At 35.6% G+C, this 21,093-nt stretch overlaps 3 protein-coding genes across 7 annotated transcripts; 2 read left to right on the forward strand and 1 right to left on the reverse strand.

The window, feature by feature from the left end:
- The first annotated feature begins 1,017 nt into the window (after positions 1-1,017).
- On the forward strand, positions 1,018-3,613 carry LOC111801453 (aquaporin PIP2-2). Its single transcript, XM_023685455.2, has 4 exons — positions 1,018-1,351; positions 2,108-2,403; positions 2,746-2,886; positions 3,367-3,613. Exons 1-4 carry the CDS (start codon positions 1,048-1,050, stop codon positions 3,466-3,468), a joined length of 843 nt encoding a protein of 280 aa, XP_023541223.2. The 5' UTR covers positions 1,018-1,047; the 3' UTR covers positions 3,469-3,613.
- A 4,367-nt stretch (positions 3,614-7,980) lies between these two features.
- On the forward strand, positions 7,981-9,312 carry LOC111801451 (caffeoylshikimate esterase-like). Its single transcript, XM_023685454.2, has one exon. The coding sequence runs from the start codon at positions 8,054-8,056 to the stop codon at positions 9,044-9,046; it is 993 nt and encodes a 330-aa protein (XP_023541222.2). The 5' UTR covers positions 7,981-8,053; the 3' UTR covers positions 9,047-9,312.
- A 1,809-nt stretch (positions 9,313-11,121) lies between these two features.
- Positions 11,122-20,794, reverse strand: LOC111801450 (aminodeoxychorismate synthase, chloroplastic). 5 transcript variants are annotated; one of them, XM_087127066.1, is made up of 15 exons: positions 20,649-20,794; positions 20,033-20,126; positions 19,715-19,917; positions 18,568-18,699; positions 18,196-18,263; positions 18,048-18,112; positions 17,847-17,913; positions 17,054-17,323; positions 16,844-16,970; positions 15,905-16,185; positions 14,989-15,068; positions 14,694-14,796; positions 14,165-14,247; positions 12,616-13,233; positions 11,122-11,751 (listed from the first exon to the last, which is right to left on the reverse strand). In XM_087127066.1, exons 3-15 carry the CDS (start codon positions 19,848-19,850, stop codon positions 11,271-11,273), a joined length of 2,511 nt encoding a protein of 836 aa, XP_086983192.1. In that variant the 5' UTR covers positions 19,851-19,917; positions 20,033-20,126; positions 20,649-20,794; the 3' UTR covers positions 11,122-11,270. The 5 variants fall into 5 exon arrangements, with proteins under 5 accessions (XP_086983192.1, XP_086983191.1, XP_023541220.2 ...); XM_087127065.1 differs by having other exon boundaries at positions 19,991-20,126; XM_023685452.2 differs by having other exon boundaries at positions 19,715-20,126.
- Positions 20,795-21,093: the final 299 nt, after the last annotated feature.

Genomic DNA, 21,093 nt, shown 5'->3' on the forward strand with positions numbered 1-21,093 from the left:
TAATTAAATTGCAACATTAGTCCCTCCACTCTCAAAATTTTACAAATTTAGTCCCTAAAATTTTATTTACCTAATTAAAAGTTTAACGACTTATTAGATATTTTTTAGTGGGTTATTTAAAATATATATTAATTTAATTTCGATAAAATTTTAAATATAGTTTTCCCTAATGTATTTTTATTAAAAATGATTAATTTTAAATTATCAATTAAGTGATGAGTAAAAGGAAGAAAAAAAAGGGGCGATTCGTTGCTTCGCAACCAATGCGCCACTTTGCACATGAAAAGATGTTCAATTTTCCATTTTTTCTCTTTAAAAAATTAAATTACGAAATTATCATTTATTTACATATTCCAAAATTAGAAAAAATATCCAATATTATTGTTTTTTTTGTTATAAAGATTTAATTTTACGAAAATGTCACTTATGTTGATATATAATATCGGACAAATTACCAAATTAATAATAATAAGAATAAATAAATAAATATTTTTCATTTATAATTATATTTTATTTTTCTTTTATGATATAATGAAAATGTCTACATTTATATAAATACCCATTTGCTTGTAAATAAATAAATAAATACTTATAATAATATTATTTATTTATATAAATTATGGTATTATTGTTATGATATTAGATAAACTCTAAATTTATAAAGTTTATTAAAATTATAAAATTTAATTACTGATATTTAAAAATATTTATCGACTTTTAATTTTATATCTAATAAATAAATTATTTGAATTATTTAGAAAATTTTAATCATGATTTAGAATTAAAAAAAATTATAAACATATTTAACTAAACTTATAATTAATGAAAAAGATACTTAGCTTAAATAAAATGGAAACTAAATTATATATTTTAAAAATAATAATAATGGTTTCAAAGAAAAATAATTAAAAGAGAAAAACACGTAGAAAATAATAAATTACTTCAACGACAATTCACGCCCACTCCCCCCCCTATAAATACCGCACCCTCCGCCACTCTTTTCCTCACCAAGGCTTCTTCAGTCTCTCTCTCTCTCTCTGATCTCTTATGGCGAAAGACGACGTGTCGGCGCGGGGGTTCTCCGGCAAGGACTACCAGGACCCTCCACCTGCGCCGCTGTTCGACGCGGCGGAGGTAGGGAAGTGGTCGTTTTTCAGAGCCCTGATTGCTGAGTTTGTCGCCACTCTCCTGTTTCTGTATATCACTATCTTGATTATTATTGGCTATAGTAGCCAGTCCGACCCCCACAAACTTGGCGGCAACGCTTGCGGCGGCGTTGGCATCCTCGGTATCGCATGGGGCTTTGGCGGCATGATCTTCATCCTCGTCTACTGCACCGCCGGCATTTCAGGTTCCTAAATTGTTAATTATGCTCTAATCATGTCTATTTAATCTACGTCAATATTAACACCGAACAATACATATCCATTTCAACGACAACAAGAGAGCCACCGGAGAAAAATTATATCAATATTCCTCATAAGGAGTGGAAACCTCTCCCTAGTTGATGCGTTTTAAAATTGTGAGACTAACGACGATACGTAACTGAAAAAAATGGATAATATTTGTTAGCGGTAGACTTGAACGGTTACAAATGGTATTAGAATCTGTCACTGGACCGTGTGCTAGCGAGGACGTTGGGTCTCCAAGGAGGTTGATTGTAAGATTTCACATCGGTTGAATAGGAGAACGAGATATTTCTTATAAACGCGTGGAAACCTCTCCCTAATAAATGAGATCCCACATCGATTTGAGAAGGAAACGAAGTATTTCGATGTGATAATGAGAGCTCACGGCGATATGTAATGAGCCAAAACATAGTGGACTTTTGACTATATATATATATATATATATATAAAAGATAAAATTAATTTATTATAATATATATTCACTTACATTAATTAATTAATTAATATTTTGTTTAAAGGAAGAGAATATTATATTAGAAATTTTTAGAAATTTTGTATTATATTTCTTCATAGAAAATATTTATTGATTTATTAAGCCGTTTTATTTTAATTTTAAAGGATTATAATTTATTCATTAAAAAAATTCGAAAACTTTATTATTATTATTATTATTTATTTTTGGATGAAATGAACGGCAGGCGGGCATATCAACCCGGCGGTGACATTCGGGCTATTCTTAGCCCGGAAGGTGTCGCTGGTTCGAGCAGTGGCGTACATGATAGCTCAGTGCTTGGGGGCCATATGCGGAACGGGGCTGGTGAAAGCCTTACAAAGGGACTACTTCAACAGGTACGGCGGCGGTGCGAACCAGCTCGCCCACGGCTACAGCAAAGGCGCCGGCTTGGGGGCCGAAATCATCGGTACCTTCATCTTGGTCTACACCGTCTTCTCCGCCACCGACGCCAAGAGAAACGCCAGAGACTCCCATGTTCCTGTACGGTCTCCCTCCCCTCTATTTCCTTAAATTGCTGTTTAGTCCCTCCAACTTTTATATTATTAAAAAATTTGAGAATTTTAAGATATTATGACGTCATAGAATTTTAAGATATTATGACGTCATAATATTCTTTACCCATATAAAAAAATTGCCTTTTTTCTTCATTTTTTTTTTTTACTTGTTCTCTTTTAAAGTTCAAAGGTTTAAAATTTCTATATTGTTATAATCCTTAATCCCTTGGGTTTCGTGTAAGAATCTCCCACTACCCTCCAAAAAATCTCGCCCACGTGGCTGCCACGTCATAACGCCAGCTTTGCTTCTTAATTTTTTTTTTGAAAGATATTGGCTCCGCTCTCGATTGGGTTCGCCGTGTTCATGGTTCACTTAGCCACCATTCCCATTACCGGCACCAGCATCAACCCGGCTAGAAGCTTCGGCCCCGCTGTCATCTTGAACCGGGAAAAACCTTGGGATGATCATGTTAGTATCTCTTACTTACAGCTTTATCTCGACTTATCTTCTAGTTGGTTGAGTTGATGATCCAAACAACTTAAATAAAGTTTACCATTTGACTCTATATTTTCTTTTTAGGTTGAATGTGGTGGTTGGATTATTCTGTTATTAAAATTATTTTTAAAAAATTTATACAATACATGATACATTAATAATTAAAATCTAATAAAAATGAACTATCACACATTCACAAATGCCAACTTTCTTAAGGTTGAGTTGAATTGTAATCCTATTTTCGGTTAGGTTGATCAATTAAAAAAATGTCAACCTTGAACTAACCCAAATCAAGAAAAATCAAGAAAAATCTAACCCAACCGAATCTTTACGATTTAGGTTGAGTAATTCGAGTTGGTCGGGTTCTCGTGTATGCTAAATATCATTACTTATTTTAACTATAACGTTAATGTTAATGTTAATGGGCCGGGTCGGGTTCTTTTTTTTTTGTAGTGGATGTTTTGGGTTGGGCCTTTCATCGGAGCCGCCATTGCAGCGCTCTACCACCAGTTCGTTTTGCGGGCCGGCGCGGGTAGGAGCCACCCGTCCGTTTGATCCCATTTCAAAAGCCGAAAGACAGCATTTTCACATTTCAATTGGAGCCGTTAATTTATTTTTATTTTTATTTTTACTTTTTAATTTATCTTATTCATGTCATTGTATTTTATCCATTTGGCTTGTTAATGATATATTTTTTTAATTTGTTTGCATAATTACTAATAATAATTTAAATATAAATTATAATTTATTGCATGACTAATTAAAATTTGGAACAAGCAGTAAATAATAGATTTTTTTTGAAGGTTAGTTTATACTTTATAACTATTATTAATAATTGAAGGCCACTTTTAAATTATCTTTAATTTAAAATCTTGACTATAGGTTAAATTACAAATTAGCCCTTGTCGTTCGAATAATATTAAAATTTAGTTTAAAAAAAATTAAAGATATTAATAAAAATTTAAAATATTAACAAAATATTTTTTATATAAAGTATAAAGTTTAGAAATATTAGTTTTTATTTATTTATTATTATTATTATTATTTTTTACGGTGTTTTTTTCTGCTTTCCCTCCCCCACCTTCCTTCTCTGTTAAAGCCTCGTGGGTTCAGCGACTTTTCTTATTTCCTCCCTCCCAGCGCCTGCGATTCTCCACATCGTTATTCATCTAATTCGAGCAAAGATGCATCTGTGGCCATCGACGAGGATCAGAGACTCTTTCAAGAGTGCTTATATCCAAAATCTGGAATGGAACTTCCACAGAATGAAAATCCAGAAGCAGCAGCAGCAGCAGCAATCTTCGAGCAAACAGAACTTGTTGGATAAACAACAATCTTCTGATGCCGATGGCGAAACTTCAGGCAAATCCAGTTCAGTTTCTTTTGGTCATCAAGTTCTTGAATTCTGCTCTGAAGTTCTCCTGCTTCTCTCCTGTTGTTATTGCTGCTATTGCTGTGGAGGTGATTAATTCTTCTTTTCCCCTTTTTGAACTGTCTAGCTTTCTAATGAGGTTTTTCTGGAATTGAAGTTCGTAAATGTTGTACGATCATTTTCTGAAAGTCGTTCTTGCATAATTTTTCGGATTAGGTTTAATTTTAACTGCAGAAAGGACTATAATAGCTTCAATAGTTTGGGCGGAGGGTTGTGGTTGCGTTTGGTTGTTGTTATGATTATATTGGAAAAAATAAATTTGATATAATTGTAGGATTATGTTTTTGAGTTCAACAGTGATCTAATTTTAGAGTTCACTTTTTCTTTTGGCTCTGTGCTGATTTTAGAATCAGAAAAGTATTACGAATACCGTGACCTTTTAGCTTAACTTTTAGGGTTAAACGATGACCATATTTTCTCTCCCAGGCTTTCTTTAAGCTTGGACTAGGCTTGAAAGTGATACAGTTCTTAAAATTTCTTAAAATCTTTTTAAGAGGAGTTTTGCAGTTTTGTGGCTGATAGGAGAGGTTCTTTGAATAGTTTTCTTGATTGAAATGGTAGTTCTAGGGACATGGAAGCTTTGAGTGCTTCAATGGATTTGTTTTAGATGGAGCTGATACTGAAAATTTGCGTCGAAACAATTTCCTTTTTCTCCACGAAAACTCGGTTTCTTACCAAAAGAAACAAACAGCAAGCCTGCTTATACTTTCCTGTCAAAAGAAAAAACCTGCTGAAAGTATTTTTGCGTTGCAATTGTTATCTAGTTCTAAAAAGCAGAAAAGATGAAGAGTTTGGGATTTTGTTCATTTGGTGAACTTCAATCGAATTAATGTTCGATATTGTGAACAGTTTTTTAGTTAGTAATGTCGCCGTTGATTCGATTAATTGCAAAAGATGAGGGTGAACAGATTGCAGCTAGATATTTTGAATGATCATTGCCAAACTTATCTTGGGATCTAACAACTTAAAGCCAATACACCATAGGTTCAAACTAAATTATTATCAGTTAGTTTGAAGTTTAAACACAGTTTTCTATGACACTGTATTCAATTATTGTTAGACCCAAAAACTGTAGTTAATTGTCTTTTCATACGGTCACTGCATGATATTTAAAGATGCTTTTCTCTGTTATAGTTGAGAATGTTTCTTCCCCATGTTCATCTGAGATAAGACTCCCCACACACACACACACAATTTTTGTAGTAATTCCAAATTTGTTAGGCTTGGCAAGTTGGCTACTGTCTGCCCTGTTACATTTATCTTCTATGACGAGGATGTGATGGTTAAATTATAAGTTTAGTTTTTAAACTTAAAAATGATTTAATAGATTCTTCAACGGTCAATTTTGTGTTTAATATGTCATTTACCTGCAAGAAATACATCAAGAACTCGATAGACACAAAAAGTAAGGTTCAAGCTGTTGAAGATTATTGGGAGTGAGTCCCATATTGGTTAATTTAGTGGAAGATCATGGGTTTATAAGTGAGGAATACTATTTCCATTGGTATGAGGCCTTTTGGGGAAGTTCAAAGCAAAGCCAAAAGTGGACAATACTATACCATTGTGGAGAGTCGTGTTCATCTAACATGGTATCAGAGCTAACAACTGGTATCGATCGATCCTAACACAAGTAAATTGTTTTAACCAAATTTGATTCATGAAGAATAGAAAATTCATAGTAAAAGTGTGTGTAAATAGAGACTGAATTACAAACATCTGATACAAGCACCATGTTCTTGCAGCTTGCCTCTCCGAAGAAGAAGAAAATTGATGCTGACGTTGAGGATAGATGCTTGGGATTGTCAAAGGCAACTAATTGATGCAGATGATATTTACAGTATCTGTACTGGAGCCTCGTCATGAACAGGTAATATCGATGATCATTGGCATATATTGATCTCTTATGTACAGTCAACTTGGATTTGGATGCTGGATAGTTTGATATGTGGATTTGTTTATTTTAGGCTACAAATTTGTAAGTACCAACACTATTTATTAACTTTTTCAGACCATACACAGACTTAGATTTTTATTACCTATTCACTTTTACCATCGAAAACACACTTTAGTAATTTATAGTCTTAGATTTCAAGAACACATAGAGTGAGCCGACCCTACCTCCGTTTTTAGTGGAGTTGTATGAGGTTGAAGCTCCATGTACGGTTTTGAAGTCGAGCCTTTCCAACAATGGGGTTTAGGGATTGATATGATGATTGGTTTAGGTAGGACATGTCAGGATTAGTGGGTGAAACCGTGATCCACAAACTTAGGCATGAGACGAGACTCACCCTTTACTTGAGAATGAAAAGGAAAAACATAGCATGTCACGAAAGTGAGGTGAGGTTTGGAACCCTTTTGCAGAAGGAACGCCTCGCTAGATAGGCTTCTAGAGAGATGAGGCCTTTTGGCATAGCCAAGTCAATTTGCTCGCCAACCCCATGCTTGGTAGAGCTATTGTGCTGAGGCGAAGAAGATACATTTTTTGTACTGGTAGTCTTGCACAAAGTTAGAGGAAACAATATCTTTCTTCTTTCTTCCTTTATTTCCCATGACGACTAAGAATAAGTAAATCACAGACTTTACTTCGAATTTTAGACCTCAATATCAAGTCACAAAACCTTGATGAGAATGCCCAATGTGTTGAGAGTGAGCCCCACATTGGCCAATTTAGGGAATGATCATGAGTTTATAAGTAAGGAATACATCTCTATTGGTACGAGGCTTTTTGGGGAAGCCCAAAGTAAAACCATGAGAGCTTACGCTGAAAGTGGACAATATCATATCATTATAGAGAGTCGTGATTCTTAACACACTGGAGGTAAAGAGCCTCGTGACATTTGGTACTATTTGTTATATCTTAGTTTATTATTATTAAAACAATGTCGGATAGAAAAACATGAACTAAAATAAGCAATCAAATCAAATATCAATCAAATCAAATATCGATAGTATGATTGCGAGTGAAGTATTAATGTATCATAAACCACCTCATTAATAGAATTTTAATGGGGATACCATTATTTACCAAACTCTTAGGCTCATTTATAGTACGAAGGGAAGGGAGAGGTAGATGTAATAGTAAGCATAAGTAATTACTAACAATTATTTAAAAAAAAAAAAATAATAATTAAACATTAGTGTGATTTTCACGAATTATTTATGTATTTTTTTTAAAGCAATACGGTTGGGTATGTCATAAAAATTATGCCAAAACTACTCCAATTATATATATAAATTTTTAAAAATTTCAATAATATTCTTAAAACTTTCGATAAAAAAGAAATTGTGGAAACTACTTTATTTAAAAAGTTGACATTTTTTGGTTTGCCCATTCCAAAAATTATGGAAAATAATCATTAAATTTTAAAAGTGAGTTTAACCTATTTAATTTTTTTTAAAATGTGGTAGATAATTTTTACATGTTAATTTAAATTTAAAGGTGATATTTAAGATTTTTAAAAAGAGTAAATACTATTAAAATTTAAAAAATATCTTTGTTGGAAAATTTAAAAAATTTAAAAGTGTTTTTTTTTGTTTTTTAAGGGACAAAATAATAATAATAATAAAAAAAAAGGAGGAAGCCCCAACCACCTTCCATATCCTCCATAACTACCAAAATCACATCTCTTTCACTCCCCATTCTTCTTCACCTTCCCTCCTCACGCAGAAACCCTAATCTTTACTCTGTTCAAAACCTCCGACACCCAAATGCTCCACCCTGTGGAAGACGCCGACGAGCGGAGCCCCTTCGGCTCTCTCTCTGCCGACGACTTTTACGCTCGCCATTCCGTCACTCACGGCTCCGAGTTCATCACCAATTCCAGAGGCCTTAAGCTATTCACTCAGTGGTGGATGCCTCTCCCTCCGATTAAGCCTGTTGGAATTATCGCCATCGTCCATGGCTTCACCGGCGAATCTAGCTGGTTCATTCAACTCACTGCCGTACACTTCACTAAGGCTGGATTTATCACCTGTGCCATCGATCATCAAGGTCATGGATTCTCCGAAGGCCTTCAGTACCACATACCGGATATTAACCCTGTCGTCGACGACTGTATTTCGTTTTTCGACTCGTTTCGTGACCGTCACGCGCCGTCGTTGCCTTCCTTTCTCTACGCCGAGTCGCTCGGCGGTGCGATTGCGCTTCTCATCACGCTTCGTCGGACAGACGGCTCGCGTCCGTGGAACGGCGTGGTTCTCAACGGCGCGATGTGCGGAATCAGCGCCAAGTTCAAACCGCCATGGCCATTGGAGCATTTTCTATCACTAGCCGCCGCTCTGATTCCGACTTGGCGAGTGATTCCCACGCGCGGATCTATACCAGAGGTATCCTTTAAAGTCGACTGGAAGCGGAAGCTTGCGGTGGCGAGTCCTCGGCGCGTGGTTGCTCGTCCACGGGCGGCGACGGCGCAGGAACTCATGAGAGTTTGTAGAGAGTTGCAGGAGAGGTTCGACGAGGTGGAGGTTCCGCTTCTGATAGCACACGGCGGCGACGATGTGATCTGCGATCCGGCGTGCGTGGAGGAGCTTTACCGACGGGCTGCCAGTAAAGACAAGACGCTGAAAATATATCCAGGTATGTGGCACCAGTTGATTGGAGAGACTAAAGAGGATGTGGAGCTTGTTTTTGGGGATATGGTTAAGTGGCTCCAAAGTAGAGCCGGCGGAGGTGGTTCTACGACGGCGGCCGGAGAAGAGTGACCTGCCGCCGAGGCTGAATCTCTTCTCTGATTTAAATAAATGTTAGGTATGGAAAAGTAAGATTCTCGTGAAATTAGTTAAAATAAAATTATAATTTCTAGTCGTCGTCGTCGTCGTCGTCGTCCACCTCCTCCCTGTTCCCCAAATCTTCCGTTTTCCTGATACGAAGCAGCAGCTCTGTTATTGCTTTTATCTATCATCCTCTGTTTCTGTTTCTGTAACAAGGAATTTCAGGGGTTCAATTAATCAGCCAATTTGTTGACACATTTCGAGGTATGATTTCGAAATTGAACCAATATTGTTAGGCCGATGCTCATTTCTCTGATAATGGCGTGATCTTTGATGAGCAATTTGCTTTGCTTTCATTTGCTCATGTCCTAAATTAGCGAAAGTTGGGACTCTCCTCACCAATTATACCATAAAACCTTCTCTAAATTGAGGTTTGACTCCTTTGTAATATGCTCTTTCCTAATTTAGGAATTAATGGTCTATTTTCTGTCTCTCATGGTTTTGATTCGTACTTTCCCAAAAATTCTAGTATCAATGAAGATGAATTCCTTTACTTATGATCTTCCCTAAATTAGCAAGGTGGGGGAGCTCCCAACAATTATGTTGTTGTTCTCCTTTTGAATTGTTGTTTGGATGTGACGAATAGAAGGTTTGGATATCGAAGTAGGAGAAATCATGACTCTCCGTGATGATATGATATTGTCTACTTTGAGCATAAGCTCTTATAGCTTTGATTTGAGCTTTCCCAAAAGGTCTCATACCAATGGATATAGTATTCTTTACTTATAAACACATGGTCTTTCACGAAATTAACCAATACGAGACTCACTTTCAATAATCTTCAATAGAAAGTTGAAGCGGATGCCATTAATGGCGTGTGGGGATAAAGATCAATCGGCATTCTGAGTATCGATAGCGGTTGGATCGAGATGATTCTCGGTAAATTTGAAGGTTAGGAATTGGAAATGAAAGCAGACCAAAGTAGTAGTGGATTGGAATTATAGGCATGGTTCCAATGGGGTTGTGAGTATTAAAATATTGGTGTTAAATGGGAGTGAAGAGATGAGTAACAATGGTAACTAACCCGGGCTGCTTGGTTTAGCTCATTAACTTAAAAATAATATGGCCCAATCTTAAAATTGTTAAAACGTCAAAAAACGCCGCCGTTTCGAGCATTTGTTGTGTCCACCTTAGATGAATTTTACCATTTTTATCCTCGGTAAAAATTGGTAGGAGTGGGACCCACTTGGTTACGTGGCATATGGTTGTAATTGGTTTACCTTCCTTCCTATCTCTGTCTCTACTTCCTTTGTAATTTCATTTCCCACAATTCAAATCTTCCTTCGCCGTCTCCTCTCCATAATAATAATCCCCATGTCTTGCCTTTACGTCTCCACCAACGTTGATCTGGCCGGAGCTGACTCCGCCGCCACAACCTCCGCCGTCTCCTCCATTATCGGCCAACCCGAGAGTGTAAACCGTATTGTGTTTCGATTCCGACGCAGATCTCTCCAACAACCATTATCCAAAAATCTCATCTTCCCACGGCTGACCAACCCTCATCTACCCCTGCCGTCGGCAGAGCCATCGACCGCCACAACCCCATCATCACCGACGGCAGAAGATCAGTCACCACATCCAGACATGTGGCGGGGTTCATCGGCGGGATTCTATGAAAGAGGCATTCGAAGAGAAGGGAAGAAATCTAAGGGTTTCCAGTACAGACCTTCAATTTCAAGCCACATTGGATAGAAACAACCCCCTGAGATTGCCTTAGCATTACATAAGAAACATAAGAAACCCAGAAAATTTTACCCAAATTTGCTTTTGCAATCTCTCTCTCACTAATATTTCTTTCAGCTACAAATATGAACTCATTTCTTTTTCATTTTCTTCAAGCACATGTGATGTCAGCTAAGTTTGATCCATGGGCCAAACCACACAAATAAGCTCTTTCTAGTTATACATCAAAACAACAGTAATTGAAAATTTATGCTACTGAAAGAGTTTAGATCAAAACAATCAAATAACACTCACTTAGGTATGCTATAAAAAAAGAAAAAGAAAAAAAGAAAGAAGAATTGTGTAAATGAATGAGTTCTGTTGTTCTATATTACAAGACATCTTTGACATATATTTTAAAATAAAAATTAAAGAGAAAAAAAACTATGGGATTTTGGAAGGCTATGATGTTGTGAGGTAGAAGGTAGAAGTTCTAAGAAAATTCCATAACAGCTGTAGAGGGAGCATGTGTTTTCAATATCATTTCTTCATATTCTTCAATAGGATCTGAGAGAGCAATAATAGCTCCTCCAGCTCCAATGGAAGCTTCGTCTTGATGCAAAACAACTGTTCTTATCACTATATTCAGATCAAATGTTTGGTTGTAGGAGATATAACCCATGCAACCCGAATAAATACCTCGAGGACAATTCTCGATGGAGTCGAGGAGCTCCATAGACCTCAACTTCGGTGCTCCAGTCATTGAACCACCAGGAAATGCTGCCTTTATACACTCAATGGCACTTACATTTGCCTTTTTCTTGCCTCGAATCGTGCTCACCATAGTATGGACAGTTGCATATGATTCTACGTCCATGAGAAGTGGAACATGAACCGAACCCGGTTCACACACACGACCGAGGTCGTTCCTTAGAAGATCAACGATCATTAAGTTCTCAGCTTGGTTCTTTTCACTATGTTCAAGAAAAAGCAAGTGTTAATTTACAAAAAAGCGAAGATCATTATATTACTTTGGCTTATGAGGTATCTCATAAGACTTGGGAGTTTTTTTTACCAGATTTCTCAAGACCCGTAGTTTCTAAAAGTGAGAGAAAATGATGTTAATGTACAAGGAATGAAAGCTACTAAGTATTTGTTACTAGCATAGAACATATTTCGAGAAAAATAAACTAAGATCGATTAAAATTTTATCTCATCATATTTAAATGCATCCAACCACAGGAGATGAAGAATTGATTCACCAACCAACAATCATCGCATATAAACTTCAAGAAAGATGTTAACAAAATATTGTTCAAATTATCACAAAATATTGCAATTCATGTCACATTAAAAAAGAATCAAGTTTCATTTATTCTAGATGGTTACAAATTTGGGTGGATGATAATCTAGAGTTATTGTGTTTCTTTTACTTTAAGGTTACATAATTATAGTCATAAAATATGAATGTTACGACTCTTGAAAGCCTATGGAAGGTCAAGGGTTTCATTTTGAGTCTATATAAGCCATGTATGTTGTCTTTGTAAAGAGACTTGAAAAATGTAATAAAGAGAGCATTTGTGCTTTCCTTTAACCAAGGGCGAAGTTTCTTTACAATTCTATGTAGTTTAGGTTGCATGTTTAGAATCATTCAAGCTTGACATGATCGATCTTACTTGTGGAGTGATTCAAGTCTTAAACAAGTGTTCTTATCTTGAGATATTCAATTAACAAAATAGTTAGAATCTTACTTTACCTCAGGTGATTCCCGATCAGAAAGCTCCTATTGTATTTAACTTACTAGCATGGTTTTTCAGCACTAAATTTGAAGAACGTACCTATGCTGTAACTGCATTTTGAGTTGTTCATCTTCCTCTGTTGTCACTCCTCGCTTTGCAGTACCTTTGATGGGTTTCGCTTCCAAAACACCATCCCTATTCAACTGTAGGAACCGTTCTGGCGACGAACAGCAGATGCATATATCTACTTTTGAGAAATTTAGCCAAGCTGCATAAGGTGCCGGATTTTTTTCTCTGAGCCTGAGGTAAAGTCTCAGGGCATCAAATTCCCCAATTTGTTTTCTAATTTGGGTTGTGAGGCACAACTCGTAGCTCTCGCCATCTTTGATGTATTGCTTACACTTTTCAACATCACTTATATATCCCTCTTTTGATTTCTCGGCAACAAAGTCCACCTTACACGGTGTAAATGAATCGTGGAGTAAGCATTCTTCAATTAACTTCTCTGGCACGGAAGTTTTCAGTTCCATAAGCTTAAGCTCGGTCTCATCCAACCATGATGTTGAAGTATTACATTCTTCATGTATGGATAACAAGTAAACATCATCCGAAGAGTGATCAACGACCAAAAGATTGTCAGCGAAAAAAAAACATGCATCTGGAGTCCTGGACTTGTGTTGGTTGTACTCTGCACCACATTCTACTTTGAGTTCATATCTACAGAATATAGAGCGTTTATGTTAGCATCTACGGAAAATGTCATCTCTTAATTAGCATTGCGGCTATTGGGGAAGATTTAACGTTTATGTAACTGTTTCATAATTTTATTTCAGAAGATGCAGAATTTTTTATGCACCGTTCATATAAACTCCAGCATCTAGAATAACAAGCTATGAGTGAGACATCTGAAAGCATATCAAAATGCATAAACCCATGCATAAAGTTATCTAGCACCCACTACATAAGAAAGTTTTGGAGTTTTAGAACTACAGTTAGATGGTTTCAAAATTTTCAAATTATAGTCGAATTGAAATCATGCCTATATTTGTTTCAGAAAGAAACTTCTAATCTGATATACTAGGAAATAACTTCAAAAAATCAGGTACACAGACATGCTTTCATTAAATTTTGTTATTGAAACAAAAAAATGGTTTAAAAAAAGAACTTCCAAATGCTTTTTCAGGGAAAAAAAATCCAAATAGCCCCTTAATTGCTCGGTGATATTTTACGGCAATTTTCAGAGGGTGTCAGGGATCTATTTCTTTGATCAAGAGAAAAACCATTGACCAGTAAACCAAGAAAGGGCTCGGTTAAAATAGGGATAACCGAGCTGTGAACAGCAAGGACGAGCTGATCTTTTTTTAATGGTTTTTTCCTCAGGGGATCGGCCTAGCCTTCAATTACCAATAGTCCTTATTGCTTCCTCATTCACAAATTATCCCAATACTACACCCAAAAATCAGAATATAACCAAAGCATGAATAATTAAACCATGAGGGTAAACCTCCCTTATATAGTGAAAGGACCAAAAAGTCAACCTCACAGTACAACTTTGCTGAATTGTGAAGAAGCTGAAAGTACCATAATTGTAACATGGCAAGTGAGTGCGAAATAATTTAACATTGTTATACTGATAGTAGTCACTTACCCAAAATAGCCAACATATCCACCATGAAAGTCAAATGGAAGCCCTTCATAGTCTTTCCTTTCGTATTGAAAAGATGAAAGGTCCTACAAAAATCAAGGATTGAAATACTTGTTTTAGCAATAGCCATCGATTGATATGCGCATATCACTATTAAAATGAATTGAAAGATATAACCAAAAAAAAAAAAAAAAAATGCACAATACTTAAAAGTTTATGATCAAGATGACCAACATTCCTTTACAAGAAGGTACTTGACCAAGTCATATCTTTAAAGGTCCTCACAAACGAATTCCAACCTATGGTTACTTGAAGATCTTTAAAAGAAAAAGAACTGGCATCTCAAACGAGCCACAAGAAGATTAATTTCCAGAGCCCAACCTAGCTCTTTGGCTTCTGACTGATATCCAAGAATAGCTTATGTTAATAATAGTAACCTTGAGTTTCAGATTACAAATTATTGCGCAAGTTATAGAATACAAAGCCAAAATCCTTCAATATCATATGATATCAAGAAATATTCCTCGAGTACCTTGTTTAGATAGTCAAAGAAACCATCCTTTAGAAATGTGTTGGTTGTTGAGCCTAGAGCATCCTCAACTGAAAGATAACCTCCTCCTTCAAAAGGACGACCACTGAAAAAAGAATGTAATTAACTTCTTAACCAGCAATTATAGATAGATAGGTTGTGTCATGTTCTCTTCTTCTGGAGCATGTAATGCATAACTAAATATAACCTAAAAAACTAAAATTTACTTAGACAAATGAAGAAATCCTAGCACAATCCCAAAAACTAGAGGAAATTTTGGGCAGAATGTAATTCCAACCTATCATCTGGTAACTGGAAAACCATCTGCTTCCACAGTGATCCACCTTTTCCTCCCATAAATGAAAATCGTGCTCTTCCCTATGTACAAATTCAGAGTCAAAACAGATATTGATGAAAATTTCATTGGAAAGTAAATAATAATAATAATTGTAATGTGAGAAATCGCACCAATATTGGTGCATCATCTTTGAAGTACACGTTAATGATGCAAATATAAAAACACTTGGGATGACGATAAAATTCAAAGCATTTTAAAAAATAGCGTATTCATGGCCTTTCAATTTAAATGATGTGTACCTACAGAAAGCATAAATGATAGTATGGAGAGAACGTGCTGAAGTTTTATAACAGTACTAATTGTTTTTCTTCAGATGAGATGAAACAATTTGTAACAGAAAGAAAGATGTCATCAGTATTAAAAGAACAAAAAGAAAGATATTGACTGATCAAATGAGATAAATTAAGGAAATAAACCGAGTTATAATGCATCTATTATTTCTGTCATTCCCAGATTTATCTACTCTATCATTGGAAAAACCTGTAAAAACAGATTGTAATGATTGATTCACTAACGTGTGCATGTGCCCCGTATCAATAAGAGACCATAGCTAGTACTTCAAGTAACTATTTTCTTCCCACATAATATCGAGACAATCTATATTATTCTTTTCGTTAATAGACATAAGGGTAGAACTCGCTGATATGAACTTCACACTCATTTTGGCACTAGAGATCAATCGTATAGCACCCTGCTGCAATATTTTGAAGGATTGACACTACTGAGAAATTATTTGAGAGAATCTTACTTTGAACCCTAACATTGTGAATCAAGAATGTAGAGGTCATATATTAATCTATAATACTAAACATGACGAAGCAAGAATCAGATAAGTTAACTCAGGAAATGAACGGACCTTTTCAATCGAGGAACTGTCCAGCCAAAAAGTGTTTTCAGCTTTATGATGACCAAACAATTGATAAAATATATTTCTTGCACCACCAACTTCAGAAGCCAAATGATTATATTTCTTCCATGTCAACCTCAGAAATTTGACTCCATTGCTAGGATGGGAAAGGTTTGCAAAATCAAACGGGCCAACACCTTTTCTACCAACTCCATTAAGCTCACTACTTCTACAGGGAAAAGTTCCATCACTTAATTTATCGACAGGTTTCCTTAGTATTATTTTGTTTCCTGGGAAACCACAAACATTTTTGTTAAGTTAATACACCAGCATGCAAGCTTAAAAACACTCAATGGTTCAGGATAAAATAATGACAGAAAATTAAGTCATGTGCACTAGACTAAAAGGCAATTTTTTTTTTTTTTTTTTTTTTTTTTTAAATATTCGTGAGAGTTTGAGCCAGCTTGCGCATACCTCAACTAGTCTCACGAAACAACAGCCTAACTCTCATAGATTTGGTTGCTAAGGTAACTCATGGGATATTAAATTAGATAGGTTGTCACATGACTTGAACCGTTCTCTTGTTTACAAGACCCTTCTTGACCACTAGGCTAATCCATGGTGGTTACAAAAGGCATTTATTCTCAAAGTCATCCCGTTCAACTAAGAAGTCTCAAGGGTAGGGTGAAGGAAATGAGGAGCCATGCAATTCATGCAGCAATTGTGATTTGGCCATCTACCCTAAAAGCCGTTAAACCTTCAAGGTCATGGACAAGCTTTTCATCATAAATCATTTGTTACACATGCTAACTAACAAAGTAAGTGAAAACTCTGGACAGGCAAAAAAATATTTAGCCCATGTTGCAAGGGAATCAAAAGCGTATAGTGCACATGCATGAGCCAAGGCTTAAATCACAAGAAAATAGTTTCTAACCACCGAACTTTTACCAGAATAATCTACATTTCCTTTGCTGGTGACTGATGGTCCATAAGTAAGCCGATGATCCTCTGTGATCTCTCTAAAATTCTTAAATATCTCTCTACCAAAACAAGTTCCAATGCTCTCTGGATGAAACTGAGGGTCATGCAAAAACATAGGCACTGTAAGCACGATAAATTAAGCTTGATAATCGCAAAAAAAATAACCAGACACTCCACCTGTACACCATAATGAGGCCTTGCAGAGTGCATGATTGCCATGAGAACTTTCCCATTCCATATATTTTGATGGCTGTTGAAAGAAACACGTAGACATTTTTCTGCTTTTGACCTAGAATCACTAGAAACCATGCCATGAGCATCTGAAGTTGAGGAAGCGTTGCTAATCTCAAGAAAAGATCGGGTATCTGTGGAACAGGTCCATGATATAGGAATTAGTTCCTTGGGAAGTGATTCAGGATCTATTACAAGTGAATGATATCTTACAACCTGCAGTAAGTCAACCAGAAGAGTTATCGTGATATTGTTTTAGGCCAAAACAACGTATCTAATCCATGATGATCAGTGTCAATGAGTGCAGGCTAGTGTACGATGAAAATTCTCATGAATAGTTATCTGGGGCAAATGAAGAGCTTCAATACTGACATAAGATAATCAAAGCTATGCTATTACTGATTTTGATGGTACAAATAATTTCCAATATGATAAATTGAAATTTGGATACTACCGTAATTTATTTTTCTTTTTTCATTCTTTCTTTTTTTCTCTATTTATTTTTGCAATTCCCTAGTGTTTAATACAGTTTCATTCGAATAAGAAAACCGCCATGTCTACAGCATTGTCCATCAGTGTAATTGACCTCATAAAATACTAAGCAAGGAATGATACACACCATATCACTTTGTAAAGTAAAAAGAAGCAACAAAAATAACAGCATGCCAAAAAGAGCTGAACATGAAAATGGCCATGGGAAATATTCTATTAGTATTTCTATGCACATAATAAACCTGACCTTGGATCCCGAATTTCTCCCAGATGGTATGCCATTAAAAAGTCTACAACCGTTGTGTTCAATTTCACTGTGCAGAGTTAGAGACAGAGGAAATAAGTGCATGGAAGAACACATCATATTAGCCTAGGTTAAAAGAGCAGGTAACACCACGTAAGCGAACAGAAAATATACCCAAGAAGCTCTCTATAACACCGAGCTTACCTTAGCAGTCCATGTACCGGCTCGTTTGCATGAACAACTTTAGCTCCATGCACGTAACCTAAAGCCTGTAAGAAGAAAAGCCAGCATATGTATAAACAATATAATTGAAAACGAAGCGCAAACTGCCCTTTTGAAAGGGTGGAAATACCTGATGCCCAAGGCAAACACCTAAGATGGGGATATCATCACACTCATGGAGCAGACGTAGACATATTCCTGAAAGATTAAATGTTCCACAATGAATCTCGCCCAAGTATTATTATCTAAGCAGGAAAAAGGTAGAGACAAACAGATGAAATCCTTGACGCAAACTAAATTGAACAATGTTCAGACCACGACAAGAAGTACATTTTTTTATTTTTTGAGAAATATGTTATAAAGCTCAGAACAAAAAAATAATTCATATTATGAATAACACAAGGATGTCAGTGCAAATATTACATTTCAGAATGATCCTTGATGGAAATAGATTACAGAAGGGTAAAAATGCCATATTTAATATCATTTTCTGTAATCTCACCTATATCATTGGCACATGTTGGAGAACCAGGCCCAGGTGATATAACAATATTATCAAATGCCTTCTCTACATACAAGTAATGACATAAATCTTCCCATGTCCAATCGTCGTTTCGTATGACCACAGGAGGCACTAGCACAAAACCAAAGATGTATAAGAGAGTTGAAAAAGAAGTTTCGTTCTTCAACTGCATCCACTTCAATAGCAGTAAATTCCACCACCACTTAGCCTTTAATAAAAAATGCTTACAGTGTTCAGTCGTTTTAATTGATCCATAGGCCCTAATCCCTTTTACTTCCATAAAGCGATAAATTTAGTTTATTGAATCAGTAACATCAATTAATAATACAAGTTCATATTCTAGACAGGCAACTTTATTTTGTAGTGAAATTTTTCCATAAATAAGAACAGACAAATCTCTGAACAATGTAATGCTGAAATGGCTCATCATAAATTAATAATGCCAGGTACTGCATCTTTAACCATCCGGATGGACTAAAAGATAGATACTGTGAAAACTCTGGCAATTGGTATATCAACATAAACGATTAATTTAATCATTTTCAAGAAAAAAAATTGTCAGTTGCCATGTTTTGTGGGCTAAACTACGAAGTTGTAAGCCTAACCCAAACAGAACTAAAATGTTTATAGAAGTGTTAAGAAAATAATAATAAAAATAAAAGCTCTTATCTGTGAGCCTCCACAATACTTCATTAGGTGCAGGGAGATCTGCCAAAACCTGGACATGCAGAGAGCTATAAATGTTACTCCTGCTTGGAGAAACTGTCTTATTTAATTTTTTCAAATGGTTCATGACCTAAGGATTTATTGACATATTAACGTTTTGTTTTGAGATTGAACATATACTTGGAAGACAATTTTCAGTCAAAATAAGCTAAAAAAACATATACTAACAAGCATGAACAAGTATAGGAACACGAAAAATCATAATGGGTTGGTAAACAGATAATAGCCAAGAAAAATATCCCAACAGTTCTATAAAAGAAGTGTGAAGAGTTAAAACTTTTATAAAGGTGAAACTATAAGCAAATGATAACCATGAACCACAAACAACGGCAATACAAAATCATAATCTCAGATGATATACAAAGCATAAGCAGATATGGAGGAGATAGAAAAAACCTACATCCATTGATGACAGACAAATCTTGGTAAATATTGTATGTGTAACTATCATAGTTGTCAATCAACAACGTTCTCACAAACTCAAGCTTCAAACGAGGCTTATGTAGCTGTTGCTTGCTTGTGAACGATCCTTCCATGAGCTTCGAAGTTGTCGAACTAGATAAAGACAACTTTCCAGCATTTTTGCTCAATGCCTTACAATGCCTTTTTTGTTTGAGATAATAAATTCTTACAAAATCGTTCGATGTAAGTGAATTCAAACTTGTAAACAACATACCACCATCTGGTAAATTGAGTTTGGATGACAATGAATGAAAACCTGTATTCATTTTTGTTTTTTTATTTTCTTTACTGATGAAAGGTGTTAATGTTTAGATATAATTACATCCATGGTTTCCACCTCCCATCCAACTCTGCATTACAAAACAACAAATACACAAATTCAAAATAACATTTAAAAATAAATAATAATAATAATAATCATCAGTTCCCATTCAATGTTCACAACTACTAATCAATTAAACACTCGATCTCGCAACTAATCAAACAGTCCAGACAAGATCCCTATACAAAAACCAATTCCTCTAATTCATTTAGAAATCTCAGCGCTAAACCAATGCAGTGATTACCAACATTCAAGCGAAACTCCTAAATCCGCTACTCACACAACCACCACAATCAATTGGAAGCGACACATTCGAAAATTAACATAAACTCGACATGAAGAACACCATTGACGACTAAAACAAGCATCAAAATACGCAGAAAAACAGTGGAAATAGGAATAGAGATCCAAACAATAAAGATTCCGCACCAGATTCGAACAAAAATTATTCAAAACAAAAACAAAAACAAAAACAAAAACAAAAACAAAAACAAAAACAAAAACAAAAGATGAAAATGAAGATCATAAGGACTGCGTTAGAGAATCAAACCTCGAACATGGACCCGGGAAATGGGAAAGCAGCAGCAGGTGAGTGCAGCAATGGCGGAAAAGGGCGGGACGTGCTCTTTGACGGACCAACTGAATTTTATACGAACATTTCCTCCTTCAACACTGAGGTTATTATTTTATCCAATCTTTTTTTCTTTTTCTTTTTTTAATTTAAAACGTTACATCAGAAAAAAAAAAAAAAAAAAAAAACTTTATAAAAAGAAAATAAACCGACATCATAGCAATAGAAAATAGTATTTTTCACCTATAAATTCATGATCTTACACTAAATTAACCAATCTGGAACTCACTCCCAAAAATTCTCAACAATCCTCTCCTCGAACAAAGTACACTATAAGCCTGAAGGGCTTCCCCTTAATCAAGGCTCAACTCCTTTCTCTAGAGCCCTCAAACAAAGTACACCATTTATTTGACACTTTAGTCAC

The sequence above is a fragment of the Cucurbita pepo genome, chromosome 9, assembly GCF_057944985.1.
Source record: "Cucurbita pepo subsp. pepo isolate OVF chromosome 9, ASM5794498v1, whole genome shotgun sequence".
NCBI lineage: Eukaryota > Viridiplantae > Streptophyta > Magnoliopsida > Cucurbitales > Cucurbitaceae > Cucurbita > Cucurbita pepo.

What these genes read in the sequence shown, in the direction of transcription:
- LOC111801453 (XM_023685455.2), top strand. Translation starts at nt 1,048, where the DNA reads ATGGCGAAAGACGACGTGTCGGCGCGGGGGTTCTCCGGCAAGGACTAC. An exon ending in CTGCACCGCCGGCATTTCAG is followed by an intron (nt 1,352 to 2,107) that starts GTTCCTAAATTG and finishes AATGAACGGCAG; the next exon opens with GCGGGCATATCAACCCGGCG. An exon ending in AAAAACCTTGGGATGATCAT is followed by an intron (nt 2,887 to 3,366) that starts GTTAGTATCTCT and finishes TTTTTTTTGTAG; the next exon opens with TGGATGTTTTGGGTTGGGCC.
- LOC111801451 (XM_023685454.2), top strand. Translation starts at nt 8,054, where the DNA reads ATGCTCCACCCTGTGGAAGACGCCGACGAGCGGAGCCCCTTCGGCTCT.
- LOC111801450 (XM_023685452.2), bottom strand. Translation starts at nt 20,042, where the DNA reads ATGAATACAGGTTTTCATTCATTGTCATCCAAACTCAATTTACCAGAT. An exon ending in GGCCTCATTATGGTGTACAG is followed by an intron (nt 16,971 to 17,053) that starts GTGGAGTGTCTG and finishes CATGACCCTCAG; the next exon opens with TTTCATCCAGAGAGCATTGG. An exon ending in AAAATGCAGTTACAGCATAG is followed by an intron (nt 11,752 to 12,615) that starts GTACGTTCTTCA and finishes TCTTGAACATAG; the next exon opens with TGAAAAGAACCAAGCTGAGA.